Here is a 27,023-nt window from a genome sequence, read left to right as displayed (position 1 = left end):
CTGGAGAAGTCTCAAAGCAATCTGCGCTGGATCTACAGGTGAGTGAGCAATGGTCTTGTGTAGCTCACCTGACACATTGCAGGTCTTGGTTCGTCTCCCTTTAAAAGGCCTCTGCCCATAGGCTGATTAACACCAATAGGTAATACTCAGTGTACATCCCAACACCAGAGTACAGCGTGCACCTCATCTACTAATCCTTATTATGAGTGATCCAAATTTAAACTGATGGATCATTTCACAGTTTATTATGCAACACTTAATAGGATTTTCTTCATTTGAATATTTTCTTTATATTAATTAGGGATATAAACATAGATTTGAAGCTCAAGACTGAAAAAGCATATCTGTAAGAGCCAATTTACATGGTAAGGTATCATATGTTATATTCTATGTATTTGTTTGGTTTTATGTTGAGTTCTGCCATTGTATACATTGTGCCTGCCAAGTTAGGTTCATGGCAGCAGTTCCCTTTGCTGACCAGTAGGTGGTTTACCTGGCTACTTAACACATTCACGGCCAGGGGTCGCTGTTTACCAGCGACAGCCAGCGCTGTAAGTCAATGGGGAGCTTTGTTCACTTGCGAGTGCTTAAAATATATCTTATATTATAGCTATGGGTATAATACACCCGTCGATTGTCAGTGAGTTGCTTCCAGTCAACATGCACAAAACAGATTGTTTTTTCATCCGTACATTTCAGTTTTATACCGTTTTGAATACGAGTATAGTTTTGGTGATTCTTATTAATCCCAGGAAAAGACGCGATAATAGTGTTTTAGTGAAATTCACTTATCACGTTGTAATTTTTCTCCTGATTATCTAATCATCCTGAAATCAACGCTAGATTATCGTTATTATCCTTCCTCATGCAAGAATGAAATGGGCGCTGGAGCGCGGCGCTCGCCCCCCCCCCCCCCCCCCCCCACCCCCCCACCCACTGCAGCCAACAGTAAAAAGCACAACACGGTCCACACACACAGCTTCAATCGCAGGAGAAAGAAATATCAGATCAACGCAAGATTGGATATATAGTGTTCTTACCTTGTCTCTGATGTAATGCAAAAGAAAGAATCCAATTATCTGATCGCCATTTGAAGTACTGGGCGCGGAGGTCCGTGCCACGTTCAACAGCATTGCATATGGAGGGGGGGGGGGGGCAGCCTCGCAGATGTATGGTTGAAACAGGTTACCTCGACGGAGTATTTAAACCCTGCCCGCACGTCTCAGCTCGGCCCAGATAACAAACCACAGCGTTTCTAATGTAGTGCAGTTGCTGCCACAATGCGTTAGGGGGCGGTATTGACCGTCTGCAGACACACTCGGAACAGTATGCACAAGGTGCCTCGATGAATTATGAATGGCAATAGCGAATAAAAGAAATAACGAGTTAAACACGTATAATACGTGATTGGCCGTCAAGCGCTGGCTCCCAATCACGTATATATACGTGGATGGCCCCGGATGTGTTAAGGTGTAATGGGACTGATGACATGCAGGTGTGCGTGTTACCGGTAAGGGCCAACAGTTTTGATCGTCGTCGTTTGCAACGTCGTTTCGTTTTCATATGTTGAACAAGATAGTACCGTTTACTTTATATTATATGCAAATTGTGCATTTGGTTGGTGTAAATAAATACACACTATAGAGTATTATTGTAACGGACCTTGTGGACATTCTGTCTTTGATCTGACAAGTAGCCACAGACGCGTCAGCCACGTTCTAGTCGGTATGCAGACACCTCACTGGCTTGTACGTAAATTGTTTTTATTGCATTCGTTAATTCAAGCCTTTATAATATCTTTGCAACTTCCAGATCCCACCATAACTCAAATTACAGGTACATTTAAAATACATTTGAAACCAATTTAATGATTAGTTTGTTACACACCCCATTAGACTGTGCATCATGAGCTCAGTCAATTAGTTTGAAAGTGAAAAATTGTTTCAAACCAAAGATGCCAACACTGTGTAATGGTAAAACCAAAGATGCCAACACTGTGTAATGGTAAAACCAAAGATGCCAACACTGTGTAATGGTAAAACCAAAGATGCCAACACTGTGTAATGGTAAAACCAAAGATGCCAACACTGTGTAATGGTAAAACCAAAGATGCCAACACTGTGTAATGGTAAAACCAAAGATGCAAACACTGTGTAATGGTAAAACCAAAGATGCCAACACTGTGTAATGGTAAAACCAAAGATGCCAACACTGTGTAATGGTAAAACCAAAGATGCAAACACTGTGTAATGGTAAAACCAAAGATGCCAACACTGTGTAATGGTAAAACCAAAGATGCCAACACTGTGTAATGGTAAAACCAAAGATGCCAACACTGTGTAATGGTAAAACCAAAGATGCCAACACTGTGTAATGGTAAAACCAAAGATGCCAACACTGTGTAATGGTAAAACCAAAGATGCAAACACTGTGTAATGGTAAAACCAAAGATGCCAACACTGTGTAATGGTAAAACCAAAGATGCAAACACTGTGTAATGGTAAAACCAAAGATGCCAACACTGTGTAATGGTAAAACCAAAGCCAGCGACGAGGCCACCTTGGCACCACAGGAGGCACAATACGATTCCGCACTGGGCCTTTAATAAACAAGAGGTGTTTTATCTTATCCCCATATGAACCGCTTGTAAAAACAACACAGGCAGTCTTTCACTAAGGTGGATTTTAAGCACACATGGAATTCTTCTAAAAGAATCAAGTGTTTCTGCCCAGTGCTCTGGCTGATCAAAGAAGGGTCTGTGTTTGTGCAACTCTTTTGCTTTGTGGCCCACTTACTCTCTCATAGTCTGGACCTGTGCCAGGGGCTACATGTTGGTGAGCCTATGTTCCTCCCCACCTCTAATCTGTCAAAGCACCCAATCAGGAGTCAGGCTGAGCTGACCGACTGGTGGCCCAGTCCTGGTGAACAGCCCGTTTCCCTTTTAACATTAAAAGGTCCCACATAATAATTATCTACAAAAGGTATTATGGTTAGTGGTAAGATAAGTCACATTCACCACTTTGGAGCAATTGGAGTCAACATACTAACCATGTTATCTTGGTAAAGATGGCCAAGATTGATCACTACAACGTCTTCAGTCAATCTCAACGTAACCAGTGTCTAGTCATGGCTCCTGTGATCGACGGGGCAACCCTTCATTGCTTTATCCGTTCATACCTTTATTTGTCCCTTGGCCACGATGCGGTCTGTATTCTCGCCGTCCTCTTTGCTCTGCTTGTTTTTGTTGCTACACTTCTCGTAGCACAGCAACCTGAGAGTCTGTGAGCCCTCCAGTTCGATCTCAAACTCCTGCATGGAAGAAGATCAAATGCGTGTTTAGTAAAAAACAAAAAAAAAATAAAAGAATCATCATCTAGAGAGGTTGCAGGCCAGTACACACCGTGACGTCCGAGTGCACGGCGCGCCCCTCACCTCGTTCCAGTTAGGCTCCGTGGTGTCTCTGTAGACCCGCGTCTTGGCCTTGTTCACGAAGTAGCCGAAGGAGTCCACCTCCAGAGTGCAGTACAGGTCTGGTGGGAAGAGGAGGCGTGAGGTTAAAGGTCAGCGATATAGACCCCGGGCTGGACTGCCTCAAAAACACAATCTCAAAAAAGAATATTGTCTTTTTATTAAGACATCCGTCAGTCAGCCAGCCAGCAGCGTTGCCTTGTATAGGACTGCACACTACGGGTCCAGCTAAAAAAGGTGGATTAAAAAGCAGCAGATGTTTCAGTAATCCAAGGACTGAAACGTCTGCTGTTTTTCCACTTTTTTCTTTGCACCAGAGCATCTTTTTGATAAAAAGACAATATCTAAATAAAAAGACAATATTCTTGCATTAATCTCAGCATGTGGACTGTGTTTTTGAGATGGTCTAGCTCATGGATATTGGTGTGTGGGCCTCTCTACTGCTGATCTCTCAAGTTTTGTCTCCTATACCGACGCACCCAAGACAACCTTATGATGCCCTAAGTAAACATTACCACAGTATTGTTCTGACTATTATCCTGTGATTCAGGTGAACACAGTTCAATCCAAATGACAACTGTAAAAACACTAAATCTGAGTATCTGTCAGTCTACCGATTGAGACACACCCACGGCTGTTGATCGGACAGCAGTTCTTCTCACTATATTACTGTGATAAAAAAACAAGGGAAGCATGAGCCGACACTGATGTTGGAGCTCAGACAGATTTGACATGGCCAGCAGGGACACAGTGTTCCTGGATAATCCCACTTGTGTTTCCCTAGCAGCTGTCCTCCTAGCTGACAGCCAGACACAGAGCAGGGAGATGGGAGGCAGCTGTGGAACTCCTCATTCCTAATGTCGACAATCTATCAGTGAAATTATTACGGTCAACTCTTGAAAGAACAAGTCCCAATCTGTGTTTTGTTTTGGGGATCATATTCACACGGGTATATTTGCATACATTCTTGAAGAGTTTGATCTGTTGGTACTTTCCAAAAGTGGGTAGATGTACCCACTGTAAATTGGAATATAGATCAGCAGCCTGTTGTGGGTAAACCAACTATGTGTGAGTTCAAACTTAGCCTAGTTATAACGTAAATTCTTACTAAATTGTAATTGACACATTACTAAAAATAAAAGCGGTTGCAACACAGAGATAAGTTACAACGTAACTCTTAAGTACCAGAAAGCGAATGCACACGGTAACCATGGCAATGGAACTCTGTATCTTTGATCGTTGATTGGCCGCCTGCCTTAGTTATGACTTTATGTCCAAACTAGTTATGTTATGCCCCAAGTGCAACCAATTTTAGTAGCTGATTTAGTTACAAACGAACTAAGCCTCTAATGTCGACTTTACACTTAGTCCTAACCGAGGAGAGGACTTACACGTAGCTGGTGCCGGGAGAACAACCTCTCCCTCAATGTGGAAAAAACGAAAGAGCTGGTCATAGACTACAGGAGAGGGGGAGAGAAGCTGGGCCCCATCACCATCGACGGTGCTGCAGTGGAGAGAGTCAGCAGCTTTAATAAGTTTCTCTGTGTCCACATCACCGACAAACTCACCTGGGACGTCCACACAAATCCTGTGGTAAAGAAGGCCCAACAACGCCTCTACCACCTCAGGAGGCTGAAGAAGTTCGGCATGACACCCAAGATCCTGAAGGTGTTCTACAGAGGAACAACAGAGCGTCCTGACAGGGTGCATCACCGCCTGGAGGGGGAACTGCACCGACCTCAACCTCAGAGCGCTGAGCACAGTCGTGAGGACAGCACAAAAGATCTGTGGATGTGAGCTTCCCTCCATCCAGGAAATCTATGAGAGCCAGTGCATTAAAAAAGCCTGGAAAATTATCAAGGATCTTAATCACCCCAACCATGGACTGATCCAGCTGATACAGTCTAGAAAGCGCTACCACAGCCACACAGCCAGAACCAACCCGCTGAAGAACAGCTTTTCCCCCCAAGCCATCAGACTCATCAACAGAGCCCATTGACGAAACTGTACATAGCCATTTTGTTATAAAAAATGTATATAGTATAATATCTACATCCTGAACTGCACTGCACACTTTTTAGAACTGTATATAGTCATCTTTATTTTAGTCCTCTTATTTTATGCTATGCTAAATGTATTGTATTTTTATTATTGGAAGCTGCTATGGTCGAGGGACCACAATAAATATAATTTCACTTCTGTAAAGTACTGAAATAAGTGACAATAAAGGAATCTGAATCTGGTGCAACCTAGTGCTGGTTCACTCCAGTGTTCATAAACATTACCAGCGTAAACAAACCTTTTACAGCTACAAAATACAATTAGAAAGTCAGATTTACTCGTTTGTCTGGTATGCCCAAGTATGGAGCTCAGTCAATCAACTGAATGTCTCCATTCTTATTTCTCATCCATTTGTTTATGTACGGATCACAGTTCGGGCCTTTAACACTTTGAGTGCCAATGGGCAGGAGGCTACGTGGCGTAGTGGGCAAGGCGCTCGCCACGAATGACGGAGACGCTGGGCTTGCCTGTTCGAGCCCAGCGCTCCACATTGCTTTCAGTTTAGCTGGCCGTCCGTACTAATACACATTGGCTGTATTAGGGGGTGGGAAACTGATGGGTGGGGATCGGGCGTTGTGGACAGCGACTCCTACAGGTCGGTTGGTGCGCCTGCGCAGTAGAATCAGGAAGTGTCGGGGGCAGCGTGAGCCTCCCACGCGTTACTCCTCGCCACTGAGAGATCGAGCTGCGCAGGTGAAAAGATGCGACTGCTGTTACCTCAAGTACCGGAGGGGACTCGTGCTATGTATGACTTAGTCCACATTGCAGCCGGCTTGTGGGAGGCAAGAAACAGCGTTCGTGACAGGGGAGGGTTGAATTGGATGATACGAAATTGGGATGGGAGAAAATATAGAAAATGGGAGAAAAAGTGGATTAAAAAAAACACTTTGAGTGCCAACGACGAGATATCTCGTTTGTTCATGTCGACCGTTCAGTGCCAACGACAAGAGATCTCGTTTATTTTTTTATTAGCGATTTGAATTAATATTTCATCAATCTAGCCTCACGTTACCACTGCAAACTCTCTCTGAGCTCCATTGGGAAAATACCGCCCCCTATCGTCTTTCCCTGTGGTACTGCACCCCTTTGGAATGGATTGAATGAAACGCATGGGGGGGGGGGGGGGGGGGGGGGGGGGGAATCCTGCTTCCTCATTTTACTTCTCAGGCAAGTCACCCGAGACTATCAGACTCATTGTGGAGCCCCAGAACAGCGTGGAATACATATTTCCAGTACCCAGCATTGGATCAATAAACGCGATCAATTTGGAATGGCGATAAGGAATTGGAATAATCTTTTTGGAGAACATCTGATCTGAGGTAAAGAATCTATTTTACCAGTCTTAGGATAATCAGAGCTTTTTTCACAGAGATATCAACGTGTGCCCTATGTGTGTGTGTGTGTGTGTGTGTGTGTGTGTGTGCTGATCAGGAAATGAGATAATAGATTTTTCAGCCCGCTTCTATAGCGTGCATAAGTACACATATACTATCGATAATCTAGCGTTTATTTGAAAACGATTCATAAATAGGCAGAAAAATGTATTCCAGAATATTCCAGTAAAGGGCGTTTATCACAGAATCTTTATATTTTCCTGAAACTTTCAAAAAACGAGTTTTTCAAAATGGTATAAAAACGGAAATGAACCGATTAAAAAACAATCCGTTTCAACAATGTTGACTGCAAACAAGTCATTGATAAGCGACGGCCAGATTATACACATAACCATAATTTAATTTATGAGAGCTCTATCATTGAGCACGCAACAGGGTTCTGGGGCACCCGACCTCCGACACGGAAAGTGTTAACTGGCAAAAAAACAAACGACAACAAATACTTACTTAAGCTCTGTTTGAGCCCAGACGCTGAGTGAACAATGACGTTCAGAAAGCCGTACAGACCAGAGGATTCATCATCTACGAGCAAAGAGCACAGTATAATTATGTAGGTTGATGTGTTCCAACTTTTACTCTGAAGTAAGTACCACAATAAAAGCCTATTGACACTTTGTATCACATGCAATGTATTTCACAGACCAACATTTGAACATTGTCATGATATTTTTCTTCATCTCTGTAACACTGTAGTTTAGTGTATACTGTGAGCAGCTTACCTTCCTTGTTCATAGTCATTGGAATAGTATGGACTGTCTGAAGCTTCACGCAGGAGTTTGTGAGCATCTGCAGCTCCAGAGAGGTCAGAGAGAAGCTTTTGAAACCTGGGAGGACATATTCAAGGTCGGTGAATGTCGTTAATGACCAACAAAGCGTAGTTATACAAGATAAGATAAGAGATAACAGAAAACGTATCTGGTGTAATAATGCTGGCATAATGTTACAGTCAGTAAAACCTACACTTCTTCTGTTGCTCGCGAATTATCTCCCTCCACTCTGCACGCTCATAGTCAGAGGAAATCAGGAACGTGAAGCCCTGAAATATGAAAAGTAATGATATTGTATGTTTGTGGTCATACAACATGCCATTGTATCTACAAAACAGTACCACTAGCTTTTTGCCCATAGGGGGCAGCAAACACCAAAGTGAATTCTAGTACAAATCAAAACACTGGACTCTTCTACTGTTCAATATGACTCTGTGGGCCACTGGGAGCTTATAAGGAGAGAGACGTGGTCATGAAGATGGGGTCAGTCTGTTGTTCCCAGCCCCCCCTGACACACCTTGCCATTCCTGTTGGCCACTCTGAAGGCCATACTGGGAGACATCAGCAGCAGCAGGGACTCCTGCTCCATCAGCTTCTTCCTCAGCCGTTCCATCACCTTGGCTCCTTTTGTAGTTCTCTACAAGTACACATATACAGTATATACATGTTCATATACATATACATACACATACATATACATACTCACTGGGGTACTGCACTACTGGACTTCCACTATACTGCAACACTGCTGCTACTAAAATTGTGTCAACATTGCTAACAGTTGGAATTTAAAGTATATCTAGCTGCAGCTTATATCACGTCCTGTACATCCTTGTACCAGACTCGATGCCAAATGATCGATTTAAAAAAATTGTTTAGTAAAACACCACCGATTTTCAAACTGGATGTTGAGCCTGTCAAAATTAGGCTCCTTTTTTGCTTTGTACACGATAATAAGATGGTTTTCTGACATGTTATTTGTAGGAATAGTTTTATTATCATCCCCATCAAATTCCCTATCTAGACTGAATAGAACATGCTGCCCACATGGGCCGCATTTTTAAACAGAGGTGTTTTTAAACTGCTACAATCTGAACGTAGCATTAAGAGTGTCTGTACACTAGCATATTTTCCACCTACAGTATACATGATCAAATTAAATGTTTTGGCATGTTTTAATAGCATAAAGCATTAACAGCTAGTCTGCTCCGTCCTCACCTTCTCTCTCTGGATCTCGTTCTTGATCTGGGAGATTCTGATCTTCAAGGCATCTATCTCCTCCTCCTGCATCAGAGGGATGGGCGTGGACTCACAGTCCTCGATGGTCTGGAAAGTCACGTCGGCCAGCGGGATGTACCACTTACAGTCATACTGTTGCCCTTTCCTACTGACAGAAGGAACGGGAGGAACACACAGGTTTTAGCATGTAGAAAGAACAGACAGACAGACAGACAGACAGACAGACAGACAGACAGACAGACAGACAGACAGACAGTGTCCACAACATTACATATCCTCCTCATCATCTATATTTAAAAATGGCTTGTTTTGATTGGAGGAGCAGAAGTCCTGGCAGGCTTGTTAACTGGTCAGACTCACCCTGCGGCCTGTTTCTTCAGCTTGGCACAGAGCAGCAGGTCAGTGAAGAGGAAGACGTGACGGAGCTTCCTGGAGCCCTCCACCAGCTCCACCATGAAGCGGTCCCTCAGCAGCTGACGGTTCTACCAGGAGGAGACAGGGAATCATGGTGGAGTCACCTACTGTTTTATCACTTGAACAAATGACCTGCGTGTATTCAATTAATGTATATTTTTATATCCTGTCATCCTGTCATGTGACTTGACAGAATGTATTGTGGGTAGTGCAACAGGCAGAAAAACAGCAGTTGAAGAGTTGTTTTCTCCCATCACTTTAAAGGAACACACCAACAAGCGGACATGGCCGGTTAGCCTTCGGGAGAGGTGTTAGTTGGACAATGCCTAGGCTAACCGGCCATGTCCGCTTCCATTCATTGTGCTAAGCTAGGCTAACGTGCAGCCAGCTGTCTACTGAACGCACAGAGAGAAAACTGGTATCTATCTTCTTGTCTCTCTCTGAAGAAGACGATAAGCTAGGGCGGCTAAGTGGCGCAGTGGGCAAGGCGCTCGCCACTAATGCAGGAGATGCTGGGTTCGAGCCCAGCTCTCGACATTGCTACCAGCTTGGCTGGTCGTTCATACTAATACAATTGGCAGTATTAGGGGGTGGGAAGCTGGTGGGTGGGGATCGGACGTTGTGGACAGCGACTCCTACAGGTCGGTTGGTGCGCTGTTCAGGTGAAAAGATGCGACAGCTGCCTCCTCGTGTACCGGAGGGGACACGTGATGCAAGGCTTGGTCCACATCGCAGCCGACCTGTGGGAGGCATGGCCTAACAGCGTTCGAGACAGGGGAGGGTAGAATTGGACAATACGAAATTGGGATGGGAGAAAAAATAGAAAAATGGGAGAAAAAGTAGATCCCAAAAAAAAGAAGACGATAAGCTAATTTCCCAAAATGTTTTTTTTTTTTATAAGTATTTTTATTGCACATTACTTTAGTTACATTCCATATTGATGCACACATGCAATCTTATTTTTTTCTTGTTCAAAAACAATTGTCCAGCGGCATATAACAAAAAATATTCAAAGTAAGAATAAAACATTCTCTTTCTTTTGGCGGGTCCATACATACATATAAACAGGATAGTTAAATAAGCTAGATTTTTGCTGGGAAAAGAAAAAAGAAAAGAGACCAAAAAAAATAAATAAAAAACAGAGCATTAGAAAAAGGCCAAAAGCCAAGACACAACAGCGACTATACCTTCAGTTCAGACATTACTGTAATATGAGTGACCTTTTGAACTTATATTTCATTTTATATATCATTAGAAAAAGGCCAAAAGCCAAGACACCACAGAGATTATACCTTCAGACATTGCTGTAATACGAGTAACATTTTGAACTTATATATCCTCTTCATCCTCCCTCAGACCCTTTAAGTAGTCCAACACCGGTCCCCATGTCGTATCAAACACCTTTCTCCGTCCTGTATTTTTAAATCTAAGCCTCTCTAAGTAAAGGGTCTCCCCCAGCTCTCTCATCCACATTTCAAATGAAGGTGCTGCATCCGACTTCCAAAGTCTCAAAATGAGCTTTTTAGCCAACACAGCACCTAGATATATCGGCCTTTTTTCATTTTCAGAGTACTTAGTGACATCGTCACTATATCCCAAAATGGCCACTAAGGGGCAGGGTTCCCACTGTTTATTAAAAACTTTTGAATAAAAGTCAAATATATCAGACCAGAACGTGTGTAAGTTGGGACAAGACCAGAGTTGATGTGTAAGGGTACCATCTTGATTTTTACATTTGTTACACAGTGGTGATACGCTAGGATACATCTTATTCACTTTCACCTTTGAGTAGTGCAACCTGTGTATCACTTTAAATTTAATCAAGTTGATTCTAACATTTACAGCGCACCGGTGAATATTTGTAAGACATGTTTCCCAGAATTCCTCATTGAGGGGTATCCCCAGTTCTGACTCCCACTCAGTCCTATATCTTTCTGTGCTAACTATTACATGATTGAAAAGTGTCTGGTATATTATTGTCACCGCCCCTTTACTACCTGGTCTAACATTAATTATATTTTCCAGTGCTTGATGCTGAGGAATGTCTGACCATGTATCTACATGAGTCCTTACGAAGTTCCGTATCTGTAGATAGCGGAAAAAATGTGTTGACGGTAAATCGTGTTTGACCTTCAGTTGCTCGAATGATAGGAACTGGCCCTCTTGATACAAGTCCTTCAAGCACCCTATACCCTTCGCCTTCCACTGAGCAAACCCTTGGTCCATAGTGGATGGCTTAAAGGCATGGTTATTACAGATTGGAGTGTCTGTATACATATTTGGAGCTTTCAAGTATGTTTTAATCTGTTTCCATACCTTCAAGGAGCTATGTACTATAAAATTCCCTTCATATAATGACTTGTTTATCTTGACAGGGCTATTCAAAAGGGCTAGGAGAGAGGTTCCCTGACAGGCTGCTCGCTCCATTGAGAGCCATGCGGAGTGACCTCCTCCATGCCCTCCGTAAGGTTAGCACTTCTCCAGAAAGCCATATTGTTTAAATGTGCAGACCAGTAGTAACATTTGAAGTCTGGAAGACCAAAGCCACCCTCATTTTTTGTTTTACATAAGTGTTTTTTGCTAATACGTGCAGCTTTATTCTGCCAAATAAAGGGGATTATAATCGAGTCTAACTTTTTGAAATACCGCTGTGGTATGAATACTGGAATTGACTGAAAGATGTATGTAAATCTCGGAAGAACCACCATTTTAATAGCGTTTACTCTCCCAACCAGTGACAGTGGGAGGGTCTTCCAAAAATCTATATTCTGTTTCAACTGTTTTATTTTTACTTTCCAATTCTCTTCCAGTAAGAGTTCAGGTTTTTTAGTAACGGTCACTCCTAGGTAAGTAAATCTATCTTTGGTAATCTTAAAGGGGATAGAGTTCAATGAGGAGCTATCCTTATTTATTTGTATTGGCATTAATTCACTTTTATCCCAATTAATTTGAAAACCTGAAAGAGAGCCAAAATAATTAAACACTTCCATAATTGGAGGAAGGGACTCCTGTGGGATACGTATAACAAAATGTCATCTGCATACATTGATAAATGATGCTTTTGCCCTTTTATGGAGACAGGTGATATTCTAGGATGTTGTCGAATTTTTGTAGCTAGTGTTTCTATGACTAAATCAAAAAGATAAGGAGAGCATGGATCTCCTTGCCTTGTCCCACGGTATAGTGGAAACTGAGAGGAAATATCCTGGTTAGTAACTACACTTGCTGTGGGATGAGCATACAAAATCCGTATCCAGTCAATAAATACCTTCCCGAAACCAAATGCCTCTAGGGTCACATACATATATGGCCACTCGACCTGATCGAAGGCCACTGAAATCACCACTGTCTCTGTATTGTGTTTCGTATAAAGTATATTGAATAACCGTCTTAAATTGTAATAAATATGTCTATTAGGAATGAAGCCCGTTTGATCCGGGTGCACTATCTTCTGAATGTGAGCTTTTAGCCGCTTGGCCAGAATCTTGCTAAGCAGCTTTGTTTCAATTTGAATCAGTGACACAGGTCTGTAAGATGATGGTTCTAACTCATCTCTGTCCTTTTTTTAAATTAATGAAATATTTGCATTATACAGCGTTTGAGGTAGTCTACCATCCGATGCGGCATGTTTAAACATACGAAGCAGCAGCGGAGATAGTTCCTTAGAGTAGTGCTTGTAGAATTCTGCAGTAAAGCCATCAGGGCCAGGTGCTTTATTGTTCGGTAATTCTGTAATTGCCTCTACTATTTCTCCTATGGAGATGTCCCTTTCCAATGCAGCTTCTGCCTCGCCATCAAGCTGAGGTAGGTTTAATTCAGAGAGAAATGCCTTAATAGCATCAATGTCATGGTTGCCATTTGATGTATACAATTTTGAATAGAACTCCGTAAAACGTGCATTTATCTCTTTAGGGTCTGTAAGAACAGTGCCTGTGTCTGATTTTATTTTTAGTATTGCACGGGAAGCTTGCGCCTGTCTTAATTGACGTGCCAGCAGTTTCTGAGGTTTGTCACCTATTTCAAATTGTATCTGTTTTATCATATTCAATTGCTTATTGACCTGTGCAGATAAAATAGTATTGTACTCATCTCTTTGAGATACTATAGAATTCAGGATGTCGGGATCCGCAGAGACCCTGTACAGGTGTTCTAGTTGAGACACAGAATCATCCAACTCCACTAGTCTTTTTGACATTTGTTTTCTCCTACCTGCCACGTATGATATGATGCTACCTCTAAGCACTGCCTTGATAGCTTCCCACAGTGTTGAGTCATCCACATCCCCTGTATCATTTGTGTCTATAATGTCAGGTAGCCTAGCTGACATGTATTTTAAGAAACTCTTCTCTTTTAAGATTGTGTTGTCAAATCTCCAGGTGCGTTCCTTTCTATGTCTAGTGAACCTAACATCCAGTGACATGGGAGCATGATCACTTATCAGGATAGTATGGTATTGTGTGGACACAACATTGGATATCAGTTTAGAGTCTAACAGCATGAAATCAATCCTAGAATAGGATTTATGCACTGGAGAGAAAAAAGAGTAGTCTCTATTGGTAGGATTGCGTAGCCTCCATATGTCAACCAGGTTTAGATTGTGCATTGGCATTTCCCAAAATGTTGGCGTGTTCTTTTAAGCCAACTGGAGCTGACAGCCACTGGGAAGGTTTGTATCCATCCATCCACTGTCAAAACATAATATGAGGCTTGAGGGCTGACCTTCGAAGCTTTTTTTGGCAATCGAAGCTTCGGGGCCGAGCTTCGATTTTAATTCGAAGCTTCAAAAAAAAAAAGAAAAAAAAAATTATATAAAGGTATAAAAATAAATAAAGGTCTGGATTCTACATCGTCCGGCAATGTAGACCTTGTAGACTCCACTACAGACAAATTATCAGTGAATGTTCATGCATTTTTAAGAAGGGCTACTTCCACAAAAAAACAAAGAACTCACCAAAACATCTCAGTAGCACCTTATCTAAATGTTCTATTTCATATATGGAGATTCATATTTATTTATGTATTGCATGCATTTCTACATTTTATTTCCTATTTTGTTTATTCATCCCAGTATATTTCTTTCTTATGTGTGGAATTCTACAAGGCATGTAGGTGTATATGTGTTTGAGGACGATATCCTTCAAACAGGCAATAGTGATGATATAATAGTGCTGAGCTGGGTTACTTTCCTCCAGTGTATTTGTCCCCCGGCCCCACCCAATGGCCCCATACACACACACACACACACAAATCGAAGTAAAAAAAAAAAAAAGATGAAAACAAATTAATATTATTATAAACAAAAAGATTTACTTCGATTTTTTTTTTATGTTCGAAGCTTGTGCCATCGAACGAAGCTTCGAAGTATTTAAGACAGCCCTAGGCTTGTGCAAGCGCTGTGTGCAAACAGTGTCTTCCTCCTGATGTTGCAACAGCACATGACACACTTCAACAAACATGTATGTAATTACAATCTGTAGTGGCTCTGGCATCTGATGCATGTGACCTGTTTCTGATGGATGTATTCAAAATGAACACCTGTAACCTGATTTTCAAGTTCAAGTTCAAGTGTCAATGTATGTTAACACAAGGTCAACAGAACAATGACATGTCTTGGACAAGAGAACAGGTCAGCTCAGCAGTAGGAGCACTAAAATATATAACACTAAGGGCTAAATCCACAAAGAATGGATTGCACGGAGCAAGTTGCACCCTTACTTAAAATTCATTATGAATTGAAAATGGGGGACCCTGATGTAAACAAGACAAAAGTCTTTCTCTAGTCTGCATCTACATTTTCAATCACTGTGCAGATTGATTGATTGAATGAAAATTGTATTAACAGATTGCAGATGGGGCGGTCAGGTGGCGTAGCGGAGATTGTGCTCGTCACCAATGCAAGAGGCTGCGGTCTCGACTCCCGGAGAGTCAGCATTGCCTTGGCTCGGGCTGATCGCTATACTAACTCGTTTGGCTGAGTTAGGGGGAGGGGAGCCGTGGGTGGGTCCTGGGCGTTGTGGACAGCGACCCCTACAGTTCGGTCGGGGCGCCTGCTCAGCAAGGGTAGGATCTGGAGAGAGGTAGTGCGACCTTCCACACGTTACACTCTCCCGTGAGAATCTGCGCATGTGACAGTCTCCGGCCTCTCGGACCAACAGTAGGGGAAAGTGCGCAACAACCAGGAAGGGGGTTGGGAATTGGCATAACGACTAACAGTGGGATGGGAGAAAAATCGGAAAAAGAAGGAGGGGGAAAAAGATCATAAAAAATAAAAAAATAAAACAGATTGCAGAATGGGTACAATACAGTACGGCTCAATACACACAATTGTTAAGGGGATGCAGACCAGAGAAAGACTTTTGTCTTGTTTACATCAGGGTCCCCCATTTTCAATTCATAATGAATTTCAAGTAAGGGTGCAACTTGCTCCGTGCAATCCATTCTTTGTGGATTTAGCCCTAAGTACATTACATCTTTAGTACAAGAAAATGTTGATTTGTGTGTAAAAGTGAAAGTGAGGAGTGTATACAACAGTACTGCACAAGTAGTATGAGGTATGGGGGAATGGAATGAGATGTGTGTATGACAAAGCGTATATACAACAGTATTTCACGTAATGTAATGTAGCAGTCCAGGTTCAATAGCAGCAGTCATAGTTGATGTTGCATCTTTATGTAAATAGTGCAGACAGCAGGTAAGCAGATATGCAAAGTGGAATATTTTGGTTTATGAGAAGCCAGATGGTTTCAGCAGAAGTAATACATGATTTAGTCTCTGAGTCTCTGAGTTTAAACTTCCCCTTGAATTCCAGACTCAAGGTGCGATCTATGTAACTGTAAATTAAGCGTGTCAGCTCAATGAATAGTTGTGCTTCATGTTTTTCGGCAACAAGTCCTAATTTCAGGGCTTCCTATAATCTTCGTCAGCCTGTCCAGCGTCATGTTTGGGACAGATGTGATGACATCATTCCTTCCTGTGGCAGCGTGTGTAGCTGGGAGTGCCAGTGCTGTTTACACTGACCTTTGACCTCTTGACCCAAGCATGTTTATATTGATACGGCCCACGTTGGGACTCGACCATCCCCATTCAGACCACAGTTCCAGAAAAACAGGCAAAACTCCCAATAGGGAAGGAGACTCAGGATTGATGGTTGCTCTATTGACACTGGCCTCAGTTTCTGCTATTTTCATACATTATGAAGACGAAACTAAACAAAGCCCCAGGTTCAAATGGAACCAATAATTATAGGCTACCACTGTACTAGGACTCTGTTGCCTATACTCAACCCCTGCCATATGACCTCTGAACTCTGATGCCTATACTCAAACCATACTTACATTATCCCACTATATCCAGTCTATAGTCTATCCATATAACACTGTATACTAACACTGTACATACTGTAAATACACACATATATATATATTAGGGCTGTCAGTTTATCGCGTTAATTAGATTAATTAATTAATTACACAGCAAATTATCGCGTTATGAAAATTAACTAAAAATTAATTACAACATTTTATTTTTATTTTTTTTATATACTTTTTTTTTTTAATACTTTTTTTTTGTATCTCATTCATTCCATGAGAATGTATAATACACATTTACAGACTTTTTTTTAATATGGTCCATTTGCATGTTCTTGGTATCTGATTCTAGGGACATCTATGAATCTCAGGGAATGTATTCCCAGTGTCAGAAATACTGTGGGCTAGATCCACAAAGAATGGATTGCACGGTGCAAGTTGCACCCTTACTTACAATTCATTATGAATTGAAAATGGGGGACCCTGATGTAAACCAGACGAAAGTCTTTCTCTGGTCTGCATGCCCTTAACAATTGTGTGTATTGAGCCGTACTGTATTGTACCCATTCTGCAATCTGTTAATAACATTTTCATTCAATCAATCAATCTGCGCTGTGATTGATTGAATGAAAATCTTATTTTGAGTCAATTGTAATGAACCAAATGAGAATATCAATACATTTTTTTTTTTATCTTTGACTGTGAATAACACCATGCTCAAATTGACCAGACCTGAAAAATCTAAGCAAATTAATAGATGGAAGATGATTAAACAGAAGGTTTTGTAGATACAGTACTGAATTCTGCCATCTGGACACATGCAATTTGAAATATGATTATAGAATATAGAATATCAGGCATAAAATGGTTATGCGATTAAAATGCGATTAATTAGATTAATTAATTTAAAATTAATCGCCTGACAGCACTAATATATATATATATATAAATATATCCATACCTACTCATACTAGTTAAACAACTGGCTAGACTGGTTTATTACCATAGTGTATTCATACTTGTACCACTGTATATAATAATACTGTACATACATTAGTTTAGCATTTACTCTGTAGCTTTGTCATATATAAATATTCACATGTTATACTGAATACTGGCACTTTACTGCTACTGTGCACTCTGGTTAGATGCCAACTTAATTTCCGTTGTACAATTGATTGTACTTGTACTTGCGCAATGACAATCAATTGTATCCAATCTAATCTAATCTTATTTTTGTTTGACTTCCAAGACAACAAACAGCAGAATGTTCCTCAAGAATCATTCATTAATTTACATGACAAAATATCCCGGTCTGGGGGGGCGGTGTAGTAGCAGGGCAAGTTGCCATAAATAACAGAGGAAGTTCCCAAACAGGTTGTCTGAATCAGAGCCCCGGGCCGTGATGCGTGGGGACTGGGGGTCAGGAAAGGTGAGGAACGAGCGTGGTACGTCAGTATGCTTATGAATATTGAGTGAGCTTTTATTCACGGTTTTGTTCGTTGTGATGTTTTCTTGTGAGTACTTCAATGTTTGTGGTTTTATCATTTTTATTTAACTTTTTTTGTGTGCGTTTGTATTTTTAATGTTTGGACCCCAGGAAGAGTAGTCTCACTTTGGTGTGTACTAATGGGGATCCACAATAAAACAATAAAACAATGCGGAAGGGTGGACAGAAAATTACTTGATAAGGGGGGCATTGCAGGTCATTTCTGGGGGAAAAAACGGTGTGTTCAGACTCTGGGAGAGGAGGATGGAAGTGAGGTCTGAAACACAAGAGGGATCATGAAGCTCCCTTTTATATTGTTTTGTCACGCGCTTCCTCTATGCTCCGCTTCCTCCACAAATAAGGCAGACAGGCTAAGATGACTCAGCGACAGCCTGACTCACACACCAGTTTTAACAGCTCTCCCAGACACCCTGTGCAGCGCTCTAGGCTTTTACTGCCCCAAGTCAGTATCAGATGGAAACTACTGGTGCAGGATTAACCCTCAACAGCAACAAGCTGCTGTCTGGAATAAAGGAGGAAAATAACCGTCTATTTCAACCTTAACACTCTTGAGACAAAGGAGGGCTTGAGGAAAGGATGCCAAGTATAAGAGCGGGCCAGGGAGTCAGTATGGCAGCGCCAGGCCTGAGTGTCCGTGCCACTCTGCCCACTTGTCAAAACCACTGGATTTGTCCTTGGCAGAGGGAACAAGTGCTCTATGGAGGGAACAGGCTGCACCCCCCCACTCCCCACTACTATGGCCTCTTCCTCTACCAAAGGCTATTGACCACATGGCGGCCATTTTGCTCTCACGTAATGCTCAAGTTGGGATTCCTTTCCACCCTGTTCCCACCTTGGGTATTACATAAGAGCAAAATGGCCAGCGTGTAAATATAGTCAATTGTGTGCCCTGTGTTGCTCTGCATCCAATCTGTTCAAGGCAAGGTACCCAGGCTCGGTATGGGGAGGATTTCCCCCAATAGTAAAACCTAGGGATGTCCGATATTATCGGCCTACCGATATTATCGGCCGATAGTGGCATTAAAATGACATATCGGAAATGATCGGTATCGGTTTTCAATAATTTTTTTTTTATCCACTTTTTCTCCCATTTTCTATATTTTCTCCCATCCCAATTTCGTATCATCCAATTCAACCCTCCCCTGTCACGAACGCTGTTTCTTGCCTCCCACAAGCCGGCTGCAATGTGGACTAAGTCATACATAGCACAAGTCCCCTCCGGTACTTGAGGTAACAGGAGTCGCATCTTTTCACCTGCGCAGCTCGATCTCTCAGTGGCGAGGAGTAACGCGTGGGAGGCTCACGCTGCCCCCGACACTTCCTGATTCTACTGCGCAGGCGCACCAACCGACCTGTAGGAGTCGCTGTCCACAACGCCCGATCCCCACCCATCAGTTTCCCACCCCCTAATATGGCCAATGTGTATTAGTATGAACGACCAGCTAAACTGAAAGCAATGTGGAGCGCTGGGCTCGAACAGGCGAGCCCAGCGTCTCCGCATTTGTGGCGAGCGCCTTGCCCACTACGCCACGTAGCCGCCCCGGTATCGGTTTTCAATTATTTATTTTTTTACATTTATTTAACCTTTATTTACCCAGGCAAACAAGTAAGAACAAATTCTTATTTTATTCATTGTGAAAAGTATACATAATGTGTTTTTTGGGGGAGGAAACCCCGCATATATCGGTATCGGTTGATATCGGTATCGGAAATTAAGAGTTGGACAATATCGGTATATCGGATATCGGTAAGAAAGCCAATATCGAACATCCCTAGTAAAACCCAATACTACAGGTTATGTGTAAACAGAAATGAAAGCAAAGCCACAATTTTCTGCATTTTTGATACAGAGAGATGGTTAGGTGTGTCAGATGGAGAGAATTTATTATATTCCAATCCCAAACTAATGATACAAGTCTACAGTGTTCAGTTAAACTAATGGAAAGGTTTGGTACTCAGAATATGTATCGGCAGTGAAATAGTCACTTAGTTGCATCTCTAATTCAAACAATGGTAAATACTGGTATGTACATGTCAGCCCGTCATACTGACCTCTCCCTTCTTTACTGTCATGGACTGCCTGCGTGGGGTGATCTCCTCGTTGACACTAGACAGGAAGTTCTGGGAAATGCGTAGGGCGTCCTGCAACAGGGGGTAGTCCGGGTGGTTGGACGGGGTGTGCTTCAATAGGTCCTACAGGAAGAGAGAGAGAGTGATATAGTGATTATTAATGATCAGAAATCCCTTCGAGGGCGGATGCGAGGAATTTACAAGCCTCCGTATGTTGACAAGCTAGGATGAGTGCCAGCTGGACTCACATGCAGAACGAGGGTGCTGCGGGTCACTCTGTCCACTGGTTTATACAGAAGAGCTGTGGGGGAGAAGAGATCACAGGATTTCAGTTAAGACGGGCAAAACCACAGTGAAACTATGTATGGGAATATTAATCAAAGGACGGGATAGCGCCTGTCACATAGCATGTACCTTCTAGTGAACTTTTAGCAGCATGGTCTTTGCATTCCTTTGTGTATTTGACCTTGAGATTCTATAAAGACAACAGCAGAAAAGATCATTGAAGTGGTATTCAAAGACAGCAGCGTAACAAAGTAATCAGCTGAACAACATGTTCTGTGAGGAGCGTTTAAGAGTTGCTCTGTGTCAGTGTTGTAGAACTCGAGTCCGAGTCCTGGACTGATTTTCAGGACTCATGACTCGACTTGGACTCAAGCACTGATGCCTCGGACTTGGACTTGGACTCGAGCATTGACTGCATTCGGAAGGTGCAGACTCTGACTGACTTGTTAATTGATAAATACATTTATTAACAGTTATTTATATAAAAAAGAAATTAATACGCCCTAATCATTTGGCATAAGATATTGATGGCTAGTGCATTTTTTTTTTATCCACTTTTTCTCCCATTTTTCTATTTTTCTCCCATCCCAATTTTCATATCGTCCAATTCAACCCTCCCCTGTCTTCGAACGTTGTTTCTTGCCTCCCACAAGCCGGCTGCAATGTGGACTGAGTCATACATAGCACGAGTCCCCTCGAGGTAACAGCCGTCGCATCTTTTCACCTGTGCGGCTCGATCTTTCAGCGTCGGGGGTCTGGGCTTTGGAGGGGCCCCGCCCCCGTCGCTTCTTGATTCTACTGCGCAGGCGCACCAACCGACCTGTAGGAGTCGCTGTCCACAACGCCCGATCCCCACCCTTCAGTTTCCCTCCCCGTAATACGGCCAATGTGTATTAGTACGGACGACCAGCTAAACTGAAAGCAATGTGGAGAGCGGGGCTCGAACAGGAGGCATCCTGTTCGAGCCTAGTCTCCAGCATTCGTTGCGAGCGCCTTGCCCACTGCGCCACGTAGCCGCCCCGATGGCTAGTGCATTTGTTTGGCTATTGTGTCACAAAGTAAATAAACTCCCTTTGAAATGGTGACCACTGTGTCATGTATGTTTAATGTAGACCTTTTATTATTTGTATGTCAGCTCTTTGACTGCCAGAGTGGAGTGGACTCGACCTTGATGACTTGGACTCGCACTAGGGTAATGGGGACTCGACTCGGACTCTTCTTTGGTGAATTGGACTTGGACTCGGACTCTAACACTGGGGACTCGAGACTCGACTCGGACTGGAGATTTAGTGACTCGACTCCAACACTGCTCTGTTGCCACTTCCCCCCGGAGGCTGCTGAACCCCGAGCCTGGCCCGCTCTCCCGCCCTGCTGTGTGCCATGGGACATACCTCAGATATTTCTGCAAACTGGATGTTTGCCTGGCAGCACTTGTCTGCTGTCTCCACAGCGACCTCATAGTTATCCACAAAGGCCCTGTACACGCCGAGCTGGCTGGCCTGCGGGGGGGGGGGGGGGGGGGGGGGCGACAAGCAGTTTAACAATGAAGCACATAGGTTTAATTTACCAGTCCGCCATGCCCTCTGGGTTTGTTGTACTGTAACATGCCGTGCTCGAGCACGATTTGGGATGAGGAAACATAATAAGTGAATTATGACAGGAATGGACCCCACTCAGTCTTATGCCAGTACATTTGAATACGCATGTGAGAAGTAGGGGTCGGAGCCGATCAATTGATTGGTATTGATCAGTATTTGGTATAGAAATTCATAATAAAATTAAACCATTAAGGGAAAGCTGTGATGTAGGTTATTTTTCTCTTTAAGCAGAACTATTCAATTACCAATCATATCTTGCAGTTTTACTAACTTTAATATATTTGAAGTGTGCACTACTATATAGTAAAAAAAATATAGTATCGGATCAGGACTCTGTATTGGCAAATACTCTATATTAAATGACTCGGTTTGGGAGCAGACAAACTTGATTGGGGCATCCGTAGTGAGAAGGTGTGAATGTATGCTCACGTGTCTGTGTATATGTGTGCGTGCGTGTGTGTGGCGTGCGTGTGTGTTTTAGTGTTTGCATGTGTGTGTTTAATATTTTCCTCTTACAGTGCAGTAGTGAGGCAGCTCTTACAGTCAGGAGCCCCCTATGGAGTGTGTTGTTCTCCTTTACTGCCTGTCATGTGGTCAAGCAAGGCTTTTATCTGAGCAGGAGATGACTCCAGGCTGTCTGCTCACATGTGCAGTCGAACATGAACTGCACATTAGAACCAGGCCATGACTCTTTAAAATCTCCCTCTTTTAAACTATTATTAATGATCAAAGGCTAATCTTTAGGGGGAGCTGTAATTAACTTGTCTCTGAAAGTAACTGACTCAACTAATATTAGTTTGTTTGATCAAAACCAACCTGTTATTTAATGCTAGGAGAGGTCTGGGTACTTTGCTTCTAAACAAGAGAAGGAGAGCTAAAATGACATGATGAGGATGAGCCGTAGCTCCAACATTCTCATTAGGGATGCACTGGTATCGTTATTGGTCCGATACCAGGCTAACATAGAATATCTGAGAATTTCCCCAGATATAAATCCGATACCAAGAAACACATCTAACATGTCGGAAATCAAAGCAAAGTGACTTGATTTGCTGAATGAAGGTCCAAGTCTATACTGTTCATTAAAAGTAATGGATCAGATCGGTACTCTGTATCGGGCCTGAAAACGTCAGATCGGTACGTCCCTAGTTCTCATGGAACAAGTTTAGCGCTGGCAGACAAACGCAACTTCTTACAGTGTGATTTGTCTCCCAGCGGTGAAGCGGAAGCCGTGTTCAAACGTTTTTTACGACGATAGTAACTCATTCTAGAATGAGAGCACCTGGGCGGACAGTTAATATGGAGCCTATTGCATGCCTGACCGTCCTGGTAGGACACTGGCTCTTTGAATTGTACTCCTGAGGTTTCACCCTTTTCGTTTTTCCTATTAAAGTTTTGTAGGGGGAGGGTCCTTGGTCAGGGAGTGTTGTTCCAGTGTAATGTGGGCCTAAGCCCTATGAGATATGTAAGTGTGTTTAAGGGCTACACAAATAAACAAGACATGACATGATAACTGAATTGTATATCCACTTGAAACCATCACAATAGAGCTGGCCCCTCAGTTGATTAGTCAACTAAATCTCATTTTAGTCTTAAATCAATTAAGATTATCATCATTACTACATCACAACAAGCATACCAATTTCTGGAAGAGATCGCCCACACACTGCTGGTAGCTCCACTCCTGAACTCTGGGAAGCAGGGCGTCGTAGAAGTCCTTATGGATCTCATGGAGCTCTGGCACCTTGAAGAAGATGATCTCGATCTGCTGGATGGTCAACATGGGCTGGGAGGTGGTGGCCGCCGCCCTCAGAGGCTTCATAGGCTGGTAAAGTGAGATCAAAATACCTCATCTATAAGCTAATTTATAACATTTTCAATTATAGTTAGTTTGTCTCCTCCCTCACCTGACATTGTGATAAAAGGTTTATACATTTAACCTTCAGTTTATCCCCAGAGAATGGTAGTAGCATTAGTGCCCAATACTAAAATTAAATTTTTGGAAAACTGCAGGCAAATGTCTGGTGGAGTAAAATAACAAACTAAAAGTAAAACATTTCAAACTATCCCTTTAATTAAGATTTTTGTTGATGTTCAATATTGCACAAATGGCTATCCCATATTACTCTTAAAGAATAGCTGAAGAGTAACTTAATAACAATTGAAACTGCAATACTATGTCAAATAGATGTAGGAATGTCATAAAAAGCTTATTCAGGTCAGAACTTGACAGCCAATATTTTCCCATACTTTTACTGCAATTCCAAAACTTGTGAAAACCTGTAGATTATCTTAACTTGACTTCCCAGACCTGTGTAGAACCATATGTATAAACAGAGAGTATGTACATTAATGTACAAAGTGATATGTGCTTGTGTGTGCGTGTGTGTGTGTGTGTGTGTGTGTGTGTGTGTGTGTGTGTGTGTGTTATCCAACACTCACTATTAAGAGGGCCTCTAGGTGGTGAAGATAGATGATCTCGCTGGCCAGGATCCCTGACAGAACCCACTTCCTCATCTCCAGTCCTTTCTCCTGATCCAACTCCACCTGTCCCAAATAGACATATAGATCTGTTCGCCGACGATGTCATGACAAATATGCGCGCACAGACCCGAGGCAGAAAGGAATGTCAATCCTGGTCAGAACAACAGGGCAGACTACAATATATTTTCATTTGTTAGCCTTTCTAGCGATCTAAACAATCAATCCATGCCAAAGCTATGTAAAATGTGAAATACTCTCACACTCACAGCCATGCTGATTTGGCTAAATGACATCCAGCCGTTTTCGTTTGAAACTTTTTGTCAGGGGAGTGTCATGGTTTCTCCATAGAGCCCCATTGTACTTCTTGTGGCGCAGCAGCTCGCGCAGGTCCGGGGTAACTTAGTCACGTGACTCGGTTGGTATTGCTGATTGGCTCGAACGTGGCATGTTTGTAAACAGCGAACCGGTCTATACCAGCTCATCGTGGGGATTGTGATTGTAAACAGTTTTTGATCTACACTAATCCTTGGTGCTCGGTGGGAACTCTGCAGAGAATGTTCTCCAGGGAGCAGAACAGAGCAGATTTGATTAAACACGGTGGGAGATGGGAGAGGCCATGAGGGCGGGGCCAAAGGGTTGTGGTATCTTCAGGGAGACAAGTGTATTCCTAAGCCTGGGACCTGTAGGGGAGCTCCAGTAGCTCACCGCGTACCTCGAACGCTATTTCGGCGTCGGGGACAACCGTGCGCGTCACGGATCTGGGGTACACGAGTTCGACTCCCGGACTCGCCGTATTTTCTCAGAGTGTCTTTCCCCCGATCTATACCCCATTCAACCTGTTTCTGTCGGTCATGCTTGACCAGAAAAAGCGATAAACGCTAAAAGAACCAGCTGACTGGTCAAAGTTAAAAAAAAAAATAAGCCTGGGACCTGTTATTCCAAATGGGTGGAAGACATAGAGCGGTGAAAGCACTGTATAGACTGGATGCGAAAGACGGCATTAGGAAAACTCTACTCGCTCATTGTTTTATCTTTGAAGGTCAGAAATGTAACACTTCAGAGAGAGAGAGAGAGAGAGAGAGAGAGAGAGGAAATATTCAGAAAGATCAGGAGAAGTCTTAGAATAGCATACTTGTCTTACTTGTCAGACTAGGAAGCTAGGTAGAAAGGGGGTCTATAGGATGTGACAGTGTTGGGAGTGGAGAATTGCTGAATAGCTCCCCAACAAACAACAACAATGCTGAGCGGTGCCATGGAATAGTCTAATAACACTGCAGTATAGAACCAGGAACCAGCTACTGAGAGCAGAGGCTGATGAGTGGGCAGAGGGCAGTGAAGGACAATGCAGGAGCTGCAGAGCCACCACTACTGCAAGAGGATGTAGGACAGTAGTAGAAGTTGACCCAGTAACATTACCGACAGAGTAGACTCCAGGGAGCCCGAGGACTGAGTGTCTCGGCTGCTGCGGCTCTTGGAGCGGAGGCGTGGTGAAGAGGACGGGGAGGTGCTGAAGGCCAGTGGGTCATGGTGGTGCGGGTGCTCTTCTGTCTGCTCCAGGTCATAGCTGTAGGGTGGAGGGGTCCCACTGTAGGGGGCCTCTGTGAGATCAAACAAAGGACAACAGGTCATACGTGGGAGTCAGACAAGCACGGAGAAATGAAGTCATGCGATGCGGTACATACACGTGAAACAAAACAAACAGGAAATGTTGCAAAATCAAAGCTTGGGAGCAACTTCCACTGAGGTAACCATGTGCCTGGGATAGCAGTTTTTAACAGACCCTTGCAGTAGGATCAAAATTGAATTGTTGATGGTTGAATTATGTTGCCACAGCGTCCACAAAGTAGAAAACTGGGTGCATTTAGTCAGATTAGCATATAGCCCTACACAATAGCCTTCGAAATCCATTGGATTTTGAGAACAAAAACACACTATATAGTATAGTATTTATCTTCCAGCTTAAAGTGAAATATCTATAATGACGTCACTGGCTTGTTTTAGTTTAGAAAACAGAATCTAGCCTAATCTTATTTCTCATACAAATCAATATGAATATGTTTGTACGTGCCCATATTTGCATTTTTCTACTCAAATAACCATATCTCTAATAATTATATATCTATATAACTACAGTCAGAATAAAGGTCAACTGTACATGACCTCATATTGAAGTACAGTATGTGTGCTGCTAACAAAAACTACAGCAACTAAATCCTTCCAATGAAGAACCTTATACTGCAAGTCTGTTTTAGGTTGAGACAAGTGATGATTTCAAATGTCCTCATCTAAAGATTGTAGGGTTGGATGTTGATGTGTAAATTAATTGGTAAAGACCAGAGAGGGTGTGTACTTTTGGATCAGGTATCATGGAATGCCAAACAACTGCACATTCAAAGACTTTTAATCAAAATGTTATTAATCTAAGG

General features: G+C 42.7%; 1 protein-coding gene across 2 annotated transcripts in view; it reads right to left on the bottom strand.

Moving 5' to 3' along the window:
- LOC311244942 (breakpoint cluster region protein) overlaps positions 1–27,023 on the bottom strand; it is a 66,264-nt gene that overhangs the window by 20,890 nt on the left and 18,351 nt on the right. The window contains exons 2-16 of one of the 2 annotated variants that reach the window (XM_084334651.1): positions 26,014–26,195; positions 24,556–24,660; positions 23,753–23,938; positions 21,907–22,014; positions 20,645–20,705; positions 20,479–20,531; positions 20,213–20,353; positions 9,290–9,411; positions 8,909–9,077; positions 8,208–8,327; positions 7,884–7,959; positions 7,643–7,747; positions 7,371–7,445; positions 3,433–3,530; positions 3,178–3,309 (exon numbers count right to left, since the gene is read on the bottom strand). In XM_084334651.1, coding sequence (XP_084190777.1) covers positions 3,178–3,309; positions 3,433–3,530; positions 7,371–7,445; positions 7,643–7,747; positions 7,884–7,959; positions 8,208–8,327; positions 8,909–9,077; positions 9,290–9,411; positions 20,213–20,353; positions 20,479–20,531; positions 20,645–20,705; positions 21,907–22,014; positions 23,753–23,938; positions 24,556–24,660; positions 26,014–26,195 — 1,733 coding nt within the window. The remainder of the gene's footprint in view (positions 1–3,177; positions 3,310–3,432; positions 3,531–7,370; positions 7,446–7,642; positions 7,748–7,883; positions 7,960–8,207; positions 8,328–8,908; positions 9,078–9,289; positions 9,412–20,212; positions 20,354–20,478; positions 20,532–20,644; positions 20,706–21,906; positions 22,015–23,752; positions 23,939–24,555; positions 24,661–26,013; positions 26,196–27,023) is intronic. The other variant, XM_084334652.1, reaches the window with a different exon arrangement.

This window comes from Notolepis coatsorum (assembly GCF_963971535.1).
Source record: "Notolepis coatsorum genome assembly, chromosome: 1".
Classification (NCBI taxonomy): domain Eukaryota; kingdom Metazoa; phylum Chordata; class Actinopteri; order Aulopiformes; family Paralepididae; genus Notolepis; species Notolepis coatsorum.
Note: the sequence above shows the minus strand (reverse complement) of the source record. Positions and strands in the feature narration are given on the sequence as shown.